General features: G+C 48.0%; 1 protein-coding gene across 2 annotated transcripts in view; it reads left to right on the plus strand.

Moving 5' to 3' along the window:
• LOC123772184 (CDK2-associated and cullin domain-containing protein 1) overlaps positions 1–17,281 on the plus strand; it is a 75,685-nt gene that overhangs the window by 54,873 nt on the left and 3,531 nt on the right. For both annotated transcript variants that reach the window (XM_045765245.2, XM_045765247.2), the window contains exon 5: positions 14,786–14,901. In XM_045765245.2, coding sequence (XP_045621201.1) covers positions 14,786–14,901 — 116 coding nt within the window. The remainder of the gene's footprint in view (positions 1–14,785; positions 14,902–17,281) is intronic.

Here is a 17,281-nt window from a genome sequence, read left to right on the forward strand (position 1 = left end):
CTTAAACACCAGCCTACTGAAGGGTGTGCGTATAGACTTAGTCTGTGTTCGTACAGTATGCACCCAGTGCCCTTGGCTTTGTCTGCGATTGACGTACAGTATTTATCCGCTGGTGGAACAATAATTGTGGAAATGACCATTTTTTTACTACAGCTCTTTGGTTATAAACAAAATGTCTCAGGGGCTTACTAATAGTGCCTTATTAAGGCCAAAAATGAAGCTATATTTTGCAAGAACTAGTAGCAGAAAATCATCCAGCATGAGAACAGCCATACCCAACACAAGAACAGCCGTACCAAGCACGAGAACAGCCGTACCCAGCACAAGAACTGCCGTACCCAGCACGAAAACAACCGTACCCAGCACGACAACAGCCGTACCCAGCACGAGAACAGCCATACCCAGCACGAGAACAGCCGTACCCAGCACGAAAACAACCGTACCCAATACGAGAACAGCCGTACCCAGCACGAGAACAGCCGGTACCCAGCACGAGAACAGCCGTACCCAGCACGAGAACAGCCGTACCCAGCACGAGAACAGCCGTACCCAGCACGAGAACAGCCGTACCCAGCACGAGAACAGCCGTACCCAGCACGAAAACAGCCGTACCCAGCACGAAAACAGCCGTACCCAGCACGAGCACAGTTGTACCCAGCACTGGTACAACAGCCATACCCAGCACAAGCACAGTTGTACCCAGCACTGGTACAATAGCAGCCAGCACCAGCTCAGAAGCAGCTGAACCCACAGCAGCAGCGAGCACCAGCAAAGCTGATGCAAACATCTAAAAACATCGTGTGCAGCGTGAACAGTTAGAAAAAGTGTTAAATTTAAGTGTGTACACAGTGTTAAAATTAAAGTTGCAGTAATTTTAGTGTACAATAGTTTTCATAAACTGTATTGTAGTACTCAACATACAGCAGAACTACTTTTAATCAACACAGTGTTAACGGCATAATGCACTGCAGTACGTATTTAATGTAGAGCATTCACAATTTCACGAAACTTCAAGATGGACATAACTTCAACAATAAGGTAAATTTATGAATTGCAGTAATTTTTAGTAGAGAAGTAACATATAGGTAGAGTATGTAATATGATAATGCATTTTTATTGTGTAAAAGAAAAAAGACATTGACACAAACGCCTCCTGAAGGTCACCTCTTGCAACGAATCCAACGCTCCAATGAACTGGGGTTGGTCCCATATAGTACGTTGAATCGAGGTTGTACTGTATGTTTCGTTTTTCTCCCCCCTCTTCTAGTATCTGCTTGTCGTTTCCTGCCGACCTTTTGCTTGTTTTGGATTGTTTCTTTGAACTTCTTCTATTTTGATGCCCGGGTGCTTGAGGAGGCATACTCTTGCACCCGTAGAACTGTAGTACCAACGTCTCGAGCGAGGGGAACCTTTTATTGTCAATCTCCCTTTCGTCGCTGAACCCGATCTCGACGGACTGACGGTTCTTAAGGTGGCGTTTGTGGGGCGTATACTCATGACGCACCCCTAGGGGGCCCCGGCATGATCGGCGATAGCTTCCTGTTGGGTGTCCTGCCTCTAATTGTGGCTCCATGGTGGGTATGGGGCACATTCGTGGATGAATTTATCGCTCTTCGTACCTATATTGTTGAATGCTTTTGTTGTACCCTCTCAGGCTCATGGGGTGGGCGACCAAGCCCCCGAGTCGGCCTGTCTTGGAAGACCGGGCTCTGTAGCCTCCGCTGCATTGGGCCCCAACCTTGCTCCTCCTTTGGCCTCTCTGACTCCTTCCCCTGGCTCCCCTCCCTCCTCTGTGGTTGGGTCGAGCCCCAAGCCCCCAGTGGTGACTACCTCGTCCCCTGGCGCGGCTCCATCTCTAGTTGTAACTACTGAGCCTTTTCACCCCTCACTCTCTGGGGGTTCTCACCGCCGTCCTCGCTCGATTCCTTCCAGTTCTGCTACCTATCAAGCCGTCAACCCCTCTGGGTTGTGAAGATTACCTTTGATGGTAGGACCCTTCCACCCTCTGTCATTCTTGCTGGTGCCAGGTGCTCTGTCCAGGAGTACATTCCTTCTCCTCGGCTCTGTAACAAGTGCTGGAGGTTTGGGCATGGTGCCCTCCGCTGCTCCGGGACTGTCTCTCTCTGTCCTTTGTGTGGTGGCGAAGGTCACTCTAAGTCGGAGTGCACTTCTCCCCAGGCTCGTTGCCTCAACTGCGGTGAGGCCCATCCTACCTTCTCCCGTGCGTGTGTCCATTACAAGCTTGAGGCAGCCGTCCTCAACTTGAAGCACCGGGAGCGTTTATCTTTCCCTGAGGCGAGACGGCATGTTCGCCGGCTCCCGCCTTATGCTAATGTCTCTTATGCTCGCGTGTTGCGCTCTTCCTCTCCTCGTCCTTCCCACCTTCCTCAAACTCGCAACCATTTCCGGGCCTTAATACGCCCACTGCCCCCTCCTCTGTTCCTTCGGGTTCTCTCCCGAAGGATCCACCCCCTGGTCCTCTGTCTGGAGTTCCCCTTCTTTCTACCCGGTCTGTCTTGTCTCCTGTGTCTTCTTCATCGTCTCCCTCCGTTCCTCCTTCCCATCCTTCCCCTCCCTCTCTTGACTCTCCCCACCGCCTGTCGGTGCGGGCTGATGTCCATCGCTCTCCAAACGGCCGTCGTGTGTGCTCTCGTTCAGCTTCTCCTGTTGAGACGCTAGAATCCGTTGCCCAGTACGTGGTTGCTGGGACACCTGTCTCTTTAAGTCAGAAGCGTAAGCCTGGCTCATCTCCTTCCTCCTCCCCGGCGGGTAAGAAGGTTTCGCTTTCTTCCTCGGCCCCTACTTCTGCCTTTCTCGCTCCTTCCCCTCCCATTTCGGTGGTTGCGCCCCCTGTTCCTGCTATGGAGGTTTCTTTAGCCCCCGCTTCCCTCTCGGTTGCTGCCCTTGCTGAGGTGCGCTCCCCTCTTTCTACCCCCCCCTCTTCCTGCTGCTGTCCTTGACTGCTCCTCTCCGTTGTCTCCTCCTCTTCCTCCTCCTCCTCCTCCTCCTCCTCCTCCGGACCCCGCCCGCCCACCTCTGATCTGTTCTCCCGTTTCCTTCCCTCCGTCTTTGCTCAGTTTACCCATGCCCCCTAACCCTGACTTTGCTGACCCTGATCCCGACCCTGATCCCGACCCTGATATTCTTTAACGTACTCTGTTGCTCTTTCGCCTTTGTTTCTTCCTTGTTCTCTGTTTTTGTCCTTTCTCTTCTCGTCTTTGTCCATTCTTCAATGGAACGTTCGAGGTTATTACGCCAATTTCCTCGAACTCCAACTTCTGATTTCACGGTTTTCGCCCCTTTGTGTCTGTCTCCAGGAGCCGATGCTTGGTGCTCGTCCTGGTCGATTTCGTGGCTATTCCTTTCTCTCCTTCCCCCCCAGCCATTGCTGGGGCTTCTAATTCTTCTGCTCTCTTGATTCGGGCTGATGTTCCCTTTGTTCCTTTACTTTTTCCTTCGCCTCTCCATTGTTCTGCTGCTCGTATCTTTGTGGGGAAATGGTACACAGTTTGTTCCATTTATCTCCCCCCGAGTGTCCCGCTCTCTCTTCCTGATTTGAAACACCTCGTAGACTCCTTGCCGGAGCCTGTGCTCCTGCTGGGTGACTTCAATTGTCGTCATTCTCTTTGGGGTGACGTTCTGACGAATACCCGGGGTCGCCTTCTTGAGCCGTTTCTCCTCTCTTCTTCCCTGTCTCTTCTGAATTCTGGTGAGCCCACTCATTTGGACTCTCGGACTCGCACCCTTTCTTGTCTTGATCTTTCTCTCTGCTCTTCTCTTTACTTAGATTTCATGTGGCAGGTTCTTGATGACCTCCATGGAAGTGATCATTTCCCCATCCTTGTTTCCTTTTTCTCTTTTCGCCCTTGCCTCTCTTTCCCTAGGTGGCAGTTTGCTAAGGCGGACTGGACCCTATTTACCCTCAGTGCTGCTCTCTCTGACCTCTCCCTTCTGCCTCTCTCTCGCGCTCTCCTCCTTTTTCATGACTCTTCAACGCTGCCCTCCGCTCTATTCCTCGCTCTTCCTCTCGGGGTCCACGGAAGTGCGTTCCCTGGTGGAATGCAGACTGTGCTCGGGCTATCCGCTGTAAGCGTGCAGCCTGGAAGAGGCCTGGAAGAGGCACCGCCGTAGGCAGACGACCGATTCTTTTCTTTTCTTTCGGAAAGCGAGTGCGGTGGCCCGTAGGGTCATCCGTACGGCTAAACGTGAATGTTGGGCATCTTATGTCTCAACAATTACGTCCGAAACTCCTCTGGCCCAGATCTGGAAGCGTATCCGCAAGATAGCGGGTAAGTTCGTTCCCGATGTTTCACCGGTTCTTCACCTCCATGATACTCTTGTGGCGGACCCGTTGCAGGTCGCTTCCGAACTGGGTTCCCACTTTTCTTCTGTTAGCTCTGGTGTTCATCTTCCCCAATCTTTCCTTCTTCGTAAACCTGTCCTTGAGTCTCGTCCTTTAGATTTCTGCACTTGTCTTCAGCTTCCTTATAATGATCCCTTTTCTCTCTCTGAACTTCGTTCTGCCCTGGCCCTCTGCGGTTCTACGGCGGCGGGCTCCGATGGTATTCATTATGAGATGCTTCGCCATCTCCCTCCGTGCACGTCTCAGTATTTACCGAGTCTGTATAATCGGATCTGGGAGTCGTCGTCAGTCCCTGAGGACTGGCTCGATTCCGTTGTCCTCCCTGTTCGCAAACCGGGGTCTCTGGGTACTTCCCCTAAGGACTTTCGCCCTATTGCTCTCACAAGTTGTGTCTGCAAACTCTTTGAACGTATGGTTAACGTTCGTCTGATGTGGTTCCTGGAACACCATCACCTCCTCTCCTTCTCAATTTGGTTTCCACAAGTGCCGCAGCACGACAGATGTCCTGGTGAACTTGGAGGTCTATATTCGTACTGCTTTTGCTGCGAAGACCTCCGTTGTTGCCGTCCTTTTTGACCTGGAAAAGGCTTACGACACCACTTGGCGATATCATATTCTATCTCAACTTCATTCTTTTGGCCTTCGTGGTCATCTCCCTCTCTTTCTCCGCAGCTTCCTCTCTCGTCGTTCCTTTCGGGTGCGCCTTGGTACCGCTCTCTCTGCCTCTTTTCAACAATACGAAGGTGTGCCCCAGGGTAGTGTTCTGAGCACTACTCTTTTTCCTGGTTGCCCTCAATGGTCTTCTTTCCTCTCTTTCTTCTGGTGTCTTCTCCGCTCTCTATGTCGATGATCTTACCCTTTGCTGTCAGGGTGGTGATTCGCCTCTCCTTCAGCGCCGGCTTCAACTTGCAATTGATGCCGTGTCGTCTTGGGCCACCGATCATGGCTTCAAGTTCTCTACTTCTAAGACTTGCGCCATGACTTTTACGCGGAAACGGGTCGTTCTTCGTCCCTCTTTGTCACTTTATGGTCATCCCCTTGAATACAAAGATTCCGCGAAGCTTTTGGGGTTATTCCTTGACACTCGTTTGTCTTGGTCTCCCCATGTCTCTTACCTCCGTGTTGAGTGCTCTAAGGCCCTTACCCTCCTTCGGGTCTTGTCCCATACTTCTTTGGGGCAGATAGGCGCACTCTCGTTGCTTTATATTCCTCTCTCGTCCTGTCTAAGCTCGATTATGGTTGCCCTGCTTACTCGTCTGCTTCTCCTCTACTCTTCGCCGTCTTGATGCTTTGCACCATACTGGGTTGCGCCTCAGTTCTGGTGCTTTTCGTTCGACTCCTGTCCTTAGCTTGTATGTTGATACTGGCTTCCTGTCTCTCCTGGAGCGCCGTGATCGCTACTGTCTTCGCTATCTTGCGCGGTCCTTACAACATCTTTCCTCTCGCCTCTGTCGTGCTTTAACTTTTACCCCTCCTGCGGATCCTGTTCCTCTTCACCACCTCCCTCTTTCTGTCCGGTTATCTCGCCTTCAGGATTCACTTTCCGTTCGTATTTCTAATGTTTCTCCTCGTGTTGTTCCTTCTTTGCCCCCATGGAGAGTCCCTCTTCCGCTGTTTTGTACTTCCTTGACCCGTATTACTAAAGCTTTTACCCCTCCTACGGTTCTAAAACGCCTTTTCCTTGAGCACTTTTCTTCTCACTCCGGCTCCGTTTCTGTCTTCACCGATGGGTCTAAGTCTGCGGGCGGTGTTGGCTACTGTTGTTTTTCCTGATCGCACTTATATGTGTCGCTTATCTCCGGAGACTAGCATCTTTACAGCGGAACTTTATGCTATTCTCTATGCTCTTCGTCTCCTGCTTTCTCGTTGTCAGTCTTCCTTTGTAGTTGTTGTTGACTCTCGTAGTGCCCTCATGGCTCTCGCGTCCTTTAATCCGGTTCATCCAGTAGTTGTCGAGATCCAGCATTGGCTGTTTCTTGTTCACAGTAAATTTAAGTCGGTTGAGTTTTGTTGGGTTCCCAGCCATATTGGTGTGTCTTTAAATGAGCGTGCGGATGCTGCCGCCAAGGAAGCTGTCCGCTCTTGTCCCATCTCTCGTAAAGGTATTCCTTATTCCGACTTTTACCCGGTTATCCATTCCTCCGTCCTTTCCCGTTGGCAGGCTTCTTGGTCGTCTGTTACTGGTAACAAACTACGTACTCTTAAATGTTGTGTTTCCTCGTGGCCGTCTTCCTACCACCGTAACCGGCGATGGGAAACAGCTCTGGCAAGGTTGCCTATTGGCCATACTCGCTTAACCCATGGTCACTTGATGGAGTGCCGCCCTTCTCCTTATTGTCCTAGTTGCATTGTCCCTCTTACGGTCGTGCATGTCCTTCTTGAATGTCCTGACTTCCAGGACGAGCGTGTGTCTTGCTTTCCGACCGCCCCTCGCGGTCATCTGTCCCTCAATAGAATTCTTGGTGACTCGGATACTTTTGATATCGTTCGCCTTATGCGTTTTTGTTCTCGTATTGGCATCCTTGGTGATATTTAGCGCCCTTTGATTATTCTGCGCATTAGATGGTGCTACATAGCATTCCCGGTTTGGTGCCTTCTTTTGATAATTACTTACTTGTAGCTCTTTTCCTTCAGTTCTGGGAGCCATTTAGTTGCAGGTCTTTGCACCTTTTCTACCTTGTTGATGTGCTTCTTAACACTTCCGCTCGGTAACGACTTGGCATTGCATCGTACGTTAAAAACTGTGCCCTGCATTCACACTTGGCTGTGGGATGGGCGCGCCATGGTTTTGGACCTTATATGCCTTTATATATAAAGTTGAAAAGAGTATACACATTTTATTGTGCTTGATTACCGCTCACGGGGGTAACTCGATGTCACTTTCTTTGTTTGCTGTGGGTGGTATGCATTTAGTCCTGTAGCAAATTCAATTGCGGACACATGAACACTCGGCCAGCGATTGAGCGGAGGGAGTCGGTGGCTGAGCAGACAGAACACTGGCGCGTGATCCTGTGGTCCCAGGTTCAATCCTGGGTGCCAGTGAGAAACAATGGGCAGAGTTTCTTTCACCCTGAGGCCCCTGTTACCTAGCAGTAAATAGGTACCTGGGAGTTAAGTCAGCTGTCACGGGCTGCTTCCTGGGAGTGGAGGCCTGGTCGAGGACCGGGCCGCGGGGGACACTAAGCCCTAAAATCATCTCGAGATAACCTCAAGATAACATTGGTACCAAAATGAAAGACCTATGACGAGAATTGAGGTGACCAAAGCGAAAAAGTGTTCACATTTCATTGCTCTTGCGTGCTCCCAGGTAACTCGCTCTCACTTTCCTTGTTTGCTGCGGGTGGTAAGCCGGGCTTTTGGAGTTTATATGCATTTAGTCCTGTAGAGAATTCTATTGCGAACACATTGATATCAAATTGAAAAACCTTGGACGAGAATTGAGATGACAAAATTGAAAAGAGTATAAACTTTTCAGTATTATTGCACGCACTAATGGAAGGCCAGGTGCCCCTTGGGGTGGCGGGGTGCTCTCTTCCAGGTATCCTCGGCCTGCTTTCATCACGTCGGTTGGTGGAGCGTGCTGCGTTATTTTTACATTATATGCATATACTCCTGTTGGGAATTCTACTGCAAACACATTGATACTAAATGAAAGACCTAGGCCGAGAATTGAGGGGACCAAAGAGAAAAGTGTGTACACATTTTATCGCTCTTGCGCGTTCCCGAGTCTTTGCACCTATCGCTCTCACTTTCTCTGTTGTGGATGGTGCGCCGGGCTTTTGGACTTTATTTCCCTTTAGTCCTGTGGAGAATTCTATTGCGAACACAACGATACCAAATTGGAAAAACCTTGGATGAAAATTGAGGTAACAAAGTTGAAAAGTGTATACACTTTTCAGAATTACCTCGCACTCCTGCGGAATCCCCAAACCCACCTGGGATAGTGCAGTGCTCGCGCGCCCAGAGCATCAAAGTGTTAAGATATGGGCACCATACAACTGCTGCCAGCTTCTATTACACAAAATGCCCACAAATCCTGAGATCAGGATCTGGAAAAATAAGCCAGATGCTTCTCCAGAACAATGTCGAAGGAACAAACTGCGAAAGGGACAGTGTGCTATTCCAGTTTTGATCATCTTACCTTGAGATGATTTCGGGGCTTAGCGTCCCCGCGGCCCAGTCGTCGACCAGGCCTCCTCAACCAGGCTGTTAGATGCAGCTGCTCGCAGCCTGATGTATGAGTCACAGCCTGGTTGATCAGTTCTTTGAATGTGCTTGTCAAGTTCTCTTGAAGACTGAGTGGCTGGCCAGTTATGCCCCTTATGGGTAGTGGAAGTGTGTTGAACAGTCTCGGCTTCTGATCTTGATAGTTCTCTCTCGGTTCATATTGCACCTCTGGTCTTCAATGGGGGTATTCTGCACATCCTGCCATGCCTTCTGATCTCATGTGATGTTATTTCTGTGTGCTGGTTTGGGACCAACCCCTGTACTATTTTTCATGTGTAAATTATTATGTATCTCTCCCTCCTGCACTCGAGAGAATACAGATTTAGGCACTTTAGTCGGTCAAATAGTTTAAATGTTTTACCGACTGGATTCCAGCAGTAAAGGATCTCGGCACGCTCTCCAGGTCGGCAATTTCTCCAGCTTTGAAAGGGGCTGTCATTGTGCAACAGTATTCCACTCTAGAGTGCACTAGCGTCTTGAAAAGTATCATCTGGTTAGCATCTCTAGTGTGAAGTTCTTGTTATCCAACCTGTCACTTTTCTTGCAGATGTGATTGCTACTTTATTGTGTTCTTTAAAGGTAAGGCCTAACAAAAGTCATGAACAATTTTAGTATTTTGCCATCCGTGTATTTAAAAGCAATTTTGAAGCTTGAAAGTGTAGCATAGGCTCCTCGCACAATGTTCTTTTGTGGTCCTCGGGTGATAATTTTCTGTCTGGAACTACCCTAGCTCTTTCTTTACCAGAATTTTTAAAGATTTCTCACATAATTTATAAGTTGTGTGGGGTCTGTTCTCCTATTCCACACCATAACATGGCATTTATTCACATTAAATTCCATTTGCCAAGTGGTGCTCCATACATTTATTTTGCCCAATTCTTCTTCTTCTTCTTCTTGAATCGTCTAAGTTTCTTATATTCCCTATTATCTTAGCACCATTAGCAAACATGTTCATATAATTCTGTCTTCCATCTGGTAGATAGTTCATGTAGACAATGAACATTACCGGTGCAAGAACTGAAGCCTGTGGTACTCTACTCATGACATTTTCCCAGTCCAACACATTGCCTCTGATTACTGCCCTCATTTTTCTGGGGGGCAGTAATTGGCATTAAAGGGCAGTAAGCCCTTTAGCTCCCCGGAGCTATCTGGGCTGATAAGAATGTATTAGACCCTGGCATCAGTCAAGCCAATGAAGTTCTAGGTCTACTGGGGACCACGAGCCAAAACTTGGCCCTCCTCAGAGGCACAATGAGCAATGGCCTATAGAAACTTCCGTGTGGTTGGAAGCATTCTATGTCTGTTATCGACCGAGTCAGGCACCCAGAACGGTAGGCACCCTAAGACAAACCCTATCTGGTTAAAATATTGCTGCTGAAACCTGAACCGTTGGACAGAACTCCTCAAACGAAAAAATATCAAACGAGCATGACTGTCACAACCATCATCGTACTGCTGTCTGTGCAGCTTACCCCGAGGGGTAAGGGGAGCACCAGACCCCTGCGCCGCCTATCTAACCCGTTCTGTGGCTGATGTGAGACCAGGCGGTCGTGCGACTTTGTCTCCCGACTCTATTCATTGCTGTACCTTGTGGTGTAGTCCTGTCTTGTGGTGGTGTGTGAGCCAGGAGTAATTTCACCACTACTCGGGCTGCATGTGTCAAGGGTTACCCTCCCTAGGTGCCCTGTAAGTACTGCTCTAGTGGCTTGGGGTTATTTTCCACAAGTTGCTTGGAGGCTACCTCCACTGAGGTCTCTTTCTGCTCTGTAATTGTCTGCCCTTGGAGTCAGCTGGGGTGTTGCATGCACCTCTTTTTGCCTCTGGATAGGTGGTGGTTTTGTGATTGGTTGGTAGGGACGCAAGGTACTGTGCAGCTGTTCTTCACCTGATATAGTGGTCGGCTCTATTTTGCCTGAGTATGTTGTACTTGTAAGAGGTTTTTCTTCTTGTTTTGGTTTTCTGCCTGGTGGAGGGCAGTGATTGATGTGATTGATGTTGTTGCCACTTATATATACAGTACTTTGTATTCTTGGTGGTCCTCCACTAGGTTCCTGTGTGTGTACACATCCTGGGGGTTCAGCTATTAGTAGTTTAATCGGTAGTTTGTGGTGCAGGTTACCAGCACCTTGCCTGGGCTTTCCTTAGCCAGAGCATCTAAGGGCCCTGAAAAATCCCCCTGGGGCTCAGTGGTCCGATGGATGCATCCCCTGGGTCCCATCTCACTTTGTGAGAGTTTGAAAGTTGCTCTGCCCTCTTGTCTCATGGTGACAGTCACCTGTTTTGCCTCCGTCATGCTGCCTGTTGGGCCGGTGACATCTTCGACCCGGAGTTCTGCGAGTGGTGTTGCTTTAATGTCCTCCAGATCACCCAGTCCACTGATATTGATCTTAGGGTGCAGGCAGCTTCGGCGTTGCATGCACTTTATAGGTTACTGCAGCGCGCTAGGTAGGTTGCTCACCCAGATGCCCCGAGACTGCCCCGTTTTGGTTATAGGGACCTGGACTTTGGGATATTAGTCGCTTCGGCTTTGGTTTCGTCCGAACCCCTGCTTCCTTTCCCTGCTGTTGTTCGTTCTGCTGCTCCCCCCTTTCCCCCCTGCACCCAGTTCCGAAGCGTCTTGAGGGTTTCGGAGTCGGGGCAGGGTTTAGTTGGTGGTGAGACTCGGGGCATCCCCAAAACTACCAATCCGGTGTGGAGATCGAGGCATTTGAGCCTGTTGCTCCTGCTGGTGTGTTTGGGTCTAACCAGTGTTCCCCCATCTTTCCTGCTTTTCCAATGGAATCTGCTTTTTCTTTTGAGGCAAAGGTTTTTGAGGACAACTCGGTAGCAATTCCGGGTGTTGAGGTTCCCCGGGGCGGGGAACCTCAACACCAGGACCCGGGCGTGCAGTATCTGCAAGCAGCTTCTAGTTGTCGTCCCATGTTGGATTTGTTGGTCTCCAGGGGGGCTGTGGGAGCCCTTCCCGGAAGGGTTGTGCCAGGGCTTGGGGTTCCTCCCATTGTGGTAAGCCAGTTTGAGCTGGCGCAGCCTTCGGAGCCGGTGATATCTGGTCGGCGCGGTGATCTCTGCTACTCGTCGGTTTGTCCCATTGATGGGGTGATGGGGGGGGGGGGGGCTCATGCCATTTGCTTACGCCTGGTCCCACGATTTGTGAACATTTCAGGTCATTTATTGCGGCCTGCGGTGGCATTGGGTGGTCTTCCTCATTTGGGGTGGTTCGGGGCTGGTGGGGCAGGCCTCCTCTCCTGCACTCTGTTAGGTCATCTTGGAGTGGGTTTGCTTGGGCATGGTCGAAACGTCCTCGTCCCTCAGGTGGGTTTTCCCTGGTTCTGAACTGGTTCTTCTCCAGTTCTGAAACAGGAGTGTGCTGACCTGCAGTTCATTCTGGACTTGTCCTGTCTAAACCCCTAGGTCTGTTGCCCCTCCTTTCAGATGACTACTGTCCTAGACCCAGCTTCTTTTGGAGCCAGACACTTGAATGGTGTCCCTGGATCTCCGGGACTCGTATTGACATGTCCCGATTTATCCGGGGTTCAGGGACTGGCTCGGTTTTGTTGTGGGGCCCTCATGCTTTCCGCTGTCATTGCCTTCCATTCGGCTTGAATCTGGCACCTCGCGTGTTCACATACCCTACCCAGGTGGTGGTGGCGGCGGCCCGTCTGCATCTCTTAGGGGTTCGGGTTCTAGCCAGTCCACATGTCTGCTCGCCAGGGATTTGGTTCTTTCCCAGTTTGCCGGGTTTGGGTTCTTTGTGAACTGGAGAAAGTTGCATCTGGTTCCCACCTAGGTTCGGACTTGGCTGGTTCTTGTGTGGGACTCTTGGACCGCTTCCTTGTCTCTCCCTCTGGAGGCTCTTCTGTGGCTGCAGTCCCACCTTCAGCTGTTTCTGGAGGGGTCCTGTGTCACGAGGCGGTTGCTTGAGGGTTTGTGCGGGAGTCTGAACTTTGACGTGTTCGGGTTTGTCTTCGTTGGCTGTTTTGGTTCCATCGGAGACATAACTTCTGCCTCTCTCACGATTGCTAGGTTTGGCCTCCGGGTGCCTTATGTCGGCTGCTGCGTCGCCGGCTTCCTCTGCGAATTTTTCTAGATTCACTGCCTTGGCGCCTACCTGAGCCCTCGCTCAGTGTTCACGGACGTGTCATCTCTTGGCTGGGGCTTTGTGACCAGTGCTCGTCAGGTCAGCCAGGGGCGATGGGGCCCATCCCATTACTTCGGAGGGTTTGGGTCGCTCAAGATTTGACTGTCCGGCTCCATTCGGACTGCTTCCCGGTGGTTCAAGGAATGCTTGAACTGCGGTGGGGGAAGGGGGGGTCGATGCGATCTATGGCTCTTTAGGGCTGGTCGCTTCGGGTGACTCGTGTGCCGAGTTCTCAGGATTTGGCTTTCCTTGCGGTCAACATTCAGGGGGTGGCCAATGTCCTGGCTGACGGCCTGTTAACGGTTCATTCCCCTATCTACGGAATGGACAGTCAACGCCGACTCATTTAATTGGCTCTGCTAAATGTAAGAGCTTCCGGAGGTGGACCTCTTGATGGAACACTTTCCTGCTTCCTTTTGTCCAAATTTTGTTGTCCCACTTAGTCTAGCACTTTCTTGTCGATTGCCCTGATTTTCAGGATGTTTGTGTGGCTTGCTTTCCTAATGTCCCTAGGTCCGTTATCTCTTGTTAGCATTCTTGGTGAATCGGTACCTTTAATATCCTTCTCTTTGTGTCTGTCTGTTCTCGTATAGTATTTTGAGTGATATTTAGTGTATTTGTTAATACTTTGCAACTTCAGTGGTGCTATAGTCATACTCGCTTGGTGCCTTCTTTGATAATTAAGTACTTACTGCAGTCTCGGTTAGGTCTGCCTTGTTTTTTTTGTCAGTTGTTTCTCGATTGGCACCTTATGCCGAATACTGTTGCCTCTTATCATTTGGCACCAACCTGCAGTATGGCCTTGGGCTTGATCACAAGTACGCTGCATTATTTGCAGTTTTCTCCAACATGTCCTCGGCAGATATTCAGGACTGGGGGTTTTGGTGTTTTAATAGGAGTGAACCTGGTCCCATTTGGTCATGTGTAGTATTGGGCTGCCTTCCCTGGCCTGAGTTTTCCTTTTAATCTTGATATCTGCTATCTCTCCTTCCTGGTAAGCCCTGTTTTTGTTCCCTGCAGTTAGTTAACTTCAGGGAGGTTATACTTTATACTCCTGGAGGAACTCCCTCCAGAAACCCAGAGCCGAGTATGATGAAACGCCTCTTTCTGGAGGAGCCTCGGTGGTGCCCTGTCACCCTCCATCCAGGTTCATTGGTTCATCACGAGGCTGTTCATTGGCTCTAGAACTGACCTTGGAACCCCTCTGAGGGCTGGGGGGGCCAGGCTGCCTGATGGTGGTGATCAGCACCAGTGAGTTTTGAGCTAGTTTGAGTGAATCCCTTGTTCTATGTGAATTGTTTGCACAGTTTTGAGGCTTCATTGTCTGGGAACCCCACCAAGTGTCTGTAAGGTTGTGCTGACTTACTGGGGTCTTTTTCTGGTGAGGTGATGCTCTATGAGGAATGGGACAAAGTTCTAGCTCTGGTTCCTTGTAGTCTAAATAGAACTACTGCGATTGATGATGACCTTTCTGTATGTAGCAATTTCAGCAAGGTGGCTTCAGAGAACTACTGGGGTTCCTTCAGGAAATGGAATTTCATTACATTTAAGGCTGGGTTTTTATTAGTAAAAAATTAAAATGGTTTAATAGTACTGTATGCAGTAGTGATCTTTGCTTCCATCATAAAAAAATATTAGGAACAGGAAGTGATGTTCAACATTTAAGACTTAGTTTCTTGATTAAAAAAAAAGGCAACACTGATTCTTGTAGAATGAGATATAATTAAGCTACCCCTTTTTAGTGTTTGGAATTTAGGCCTTAATCCAGTTTCTGATTTTTGGGTGGCTATAAATAGGAGCTGCCTTGTATGGGCCAATAGGCCTTCTGCAGTTAGTTTCATTCTTACATTCATACTTGTGTTGCTTCCTTAATTATGCATTGTAATTTTGCTCCTATATATTTATTGTGTAATAAAATACATTAGCTTTTAACAATGTTGCCCTTTTATAAATCTGAATGTAATTGCATTTATTTTTGTATTGGTAAGATACCGAGTTAAGATGAAATACGACTCCTTAAGTATTCCTGGTTTCATGATATTTGCCATAAATTTCAGTGATGGTGAAACGAGCAACGGGAATGACTACCGTCACTATAGTGCCTCATGTAATAGCTACACTTGTTAAGAGCATTCACAAGCTTAATCCAAATTATGCTCAAAGATACCCACAGGTATGTTTGTTTTTGGTTTTCTTCTCAATATTACGATACTCTTCAGAGTAGGTCTTTGTTTGAGCTTCTGTATGATGTACTATATCTAAGTATGTCTTGTTAAAATGTTGACCAGATTAGTTAGTATGATAGTGCTAAGATTCTAAAGTGTGTGTCAGGTATTGAAGCTTTTTAATTTAATTAATTATACTCATTAAACAAAGCGGGAATATAATCTGTATGTACAAGAGAATGCTTGTCTAGTTTCCTCTGTCTGTGTTTGTATGTCCGTGGTTGGAGGCCAGATGCTTAAGGTTAGCCTCACTCAATATCAAGTCTGTCTCAAACCTGTTCCTTTGAGGAAAGCAAGAAAGAGGTCCAGCATAGAAAGAGAATGCAGACGATAATATAAATGGCGAAGAAACATAACGGAAATGCTTATGCAGGCAAGACTTTCCCTTAAAAGGAATAATTTAAACAGGGAGATTGAAGAAATTGAGCAGAAACTGAAACACTATCAGATTTAGGAAAGACAACTAGAACAGAAAGTTAACTTACACTTTTGCTCGGTAACGACTCAGCATTGCGTCTTTTTTTTTAGTAGATGCATTTCTGATAATGATGCAGCATTGCGTCGGCGGCGGCTTCGGGAGGGGCCCGCCTTGGTTTTGGATATTATATGCATATACTTCTGTAGGGAATTTCATTGCGAATACATCGATACCAAAAAAAAAAGGCCTAGGAACAGAAATGAGGTAACAAAGTTGAAAACAGTATACCCATTTTATTAGCACTCGCTAGGATTACGCTCCGTCACTTTCTCTGTTTGCTGTGGGTGGTACGCCTGGCTTTTGGACTTTATATTTGCATATACTCCTGTAGGGAATTCTATTGCGAACACAATGTTACCAAAATGAAAGACCTAGGACGAGAATTGAGATGTTCAAAGTGAAGAGAGAGTACACATTTTATTGCTCCTGCATGGTTCTGGGTAATAAGCTCTTACTTTCTCACTTTCTTGCTGAGCTTTTGGGCTTTATATACATTTAGTCTTGTAGAGAATTCTATTGCGAACACATTGATACCAAATTGAAAAGCCTAGGACGAGAAATGAGATAAAAAATGTGGAAAAGAGAATACACTCTTCAGTATTACCGCGCACTCTAATGTAATGAGAGGCGCCTTGGGGTGGTGCAGTGCTCTTTCTGGGCCACTTTCATCTTATCGGCGGGTGGAGCGCGCTGCGTTTTTTTTACTTTATATACATATACTCTTGTTGGGAAATCTATTGCAAACACAATGATACCAGAATGAAAGCCCTAGGACAGGAATTGAGGTGACAAAAGTGAAAGAGTGTACACATTTTATCGCTCTTCCGCGCTCATGGGTAACACGCACTCACTTTGTTTGTTGTGGATGGTACACCGGACTTTATATGCCTTTAGTCCTGTAGAGAGTTCTATTGCGAACACAATGATACCAAATTTAAAAACCTTGGACGAGAATTGAAAGTGACAAAGTTGAAAAGAGTATACACTTTTCAGAATTACCGCGCGCTCCTGTGAAACGCTGAGGCCCACCCGGGGTAGTGCGTGCGCGCGGTGCAATAAAGTGTTGAGAAATAAAGAAAAACCCAAAATATTTCTTCACATATGCGAAATCAAAAGCAAAAAACACTGCCAGTATTGGACCTATTTGTACGAGTGAAGGTTCATACACGGAGGATAACGAAGAAATTAGTGAAATTCTAAAAAAGCAGTATGAGGACATGTGTAGCACTCCAATAAACAGCATGAAAGTGGAACATCCGGACAACTTCTATATGCGTGATATCCAAACCACTGAAAATATAACTGATATCAATACAAGTGTGGCAGATATTGAAAGAGAAATTAAACACATGCCCATGCATTCAGCCCCGGGTCCAGATTCATGGAATTCAATATTTATAAAGAAATGCAAAGTGCCGATAGATAGCACAGATACTAAGTATAGTGTGGAGGAAGAGCTTGGACACGGAGATACCAGATGCGCTTAAAGCAGCAGACATAGCACCTCTACACAAGGGTGGGAGCAAAGCATTGACAAAGAATTATAGACCAGTTGCACTAACATCCCACATAATAAAAGTATTTGAGTGTGATTAGGAGTCGGGTTACTAGTTTTGAGACCAATGACCTTCACAAACCCAGGCCAACATGGATTTAGAGTGGGAAGATTGTGCCTTTCACAGCTACTTGATAACTGCGACAAAGTCACTGAGGCATTAGAAGAAAAACAGAATGCAGATGTGGTATACACGGACTTTGCAAAGGCATTCGATAAATGTGACAGTGTAGTGATAGCACATAAAATGAGGTCAGTGGGAATAACTGGTAAAGTAGGATGCTGGATACTTGGT

This window comes from Procambarus clarkii, chromosome 69 (assembly GCF_040958095.1).
Source record: "Procambarus clarkii isolate CNS0578487 chromosome 69, FALCON_Pclarkii_2.0, whole genome shotgun sequence".
NCBI lineage: Eukaryota > Metazoa > Arthropoda > Malacostraca > Decapoda > Cambaridae > Procambarus > Procambarus clarkii.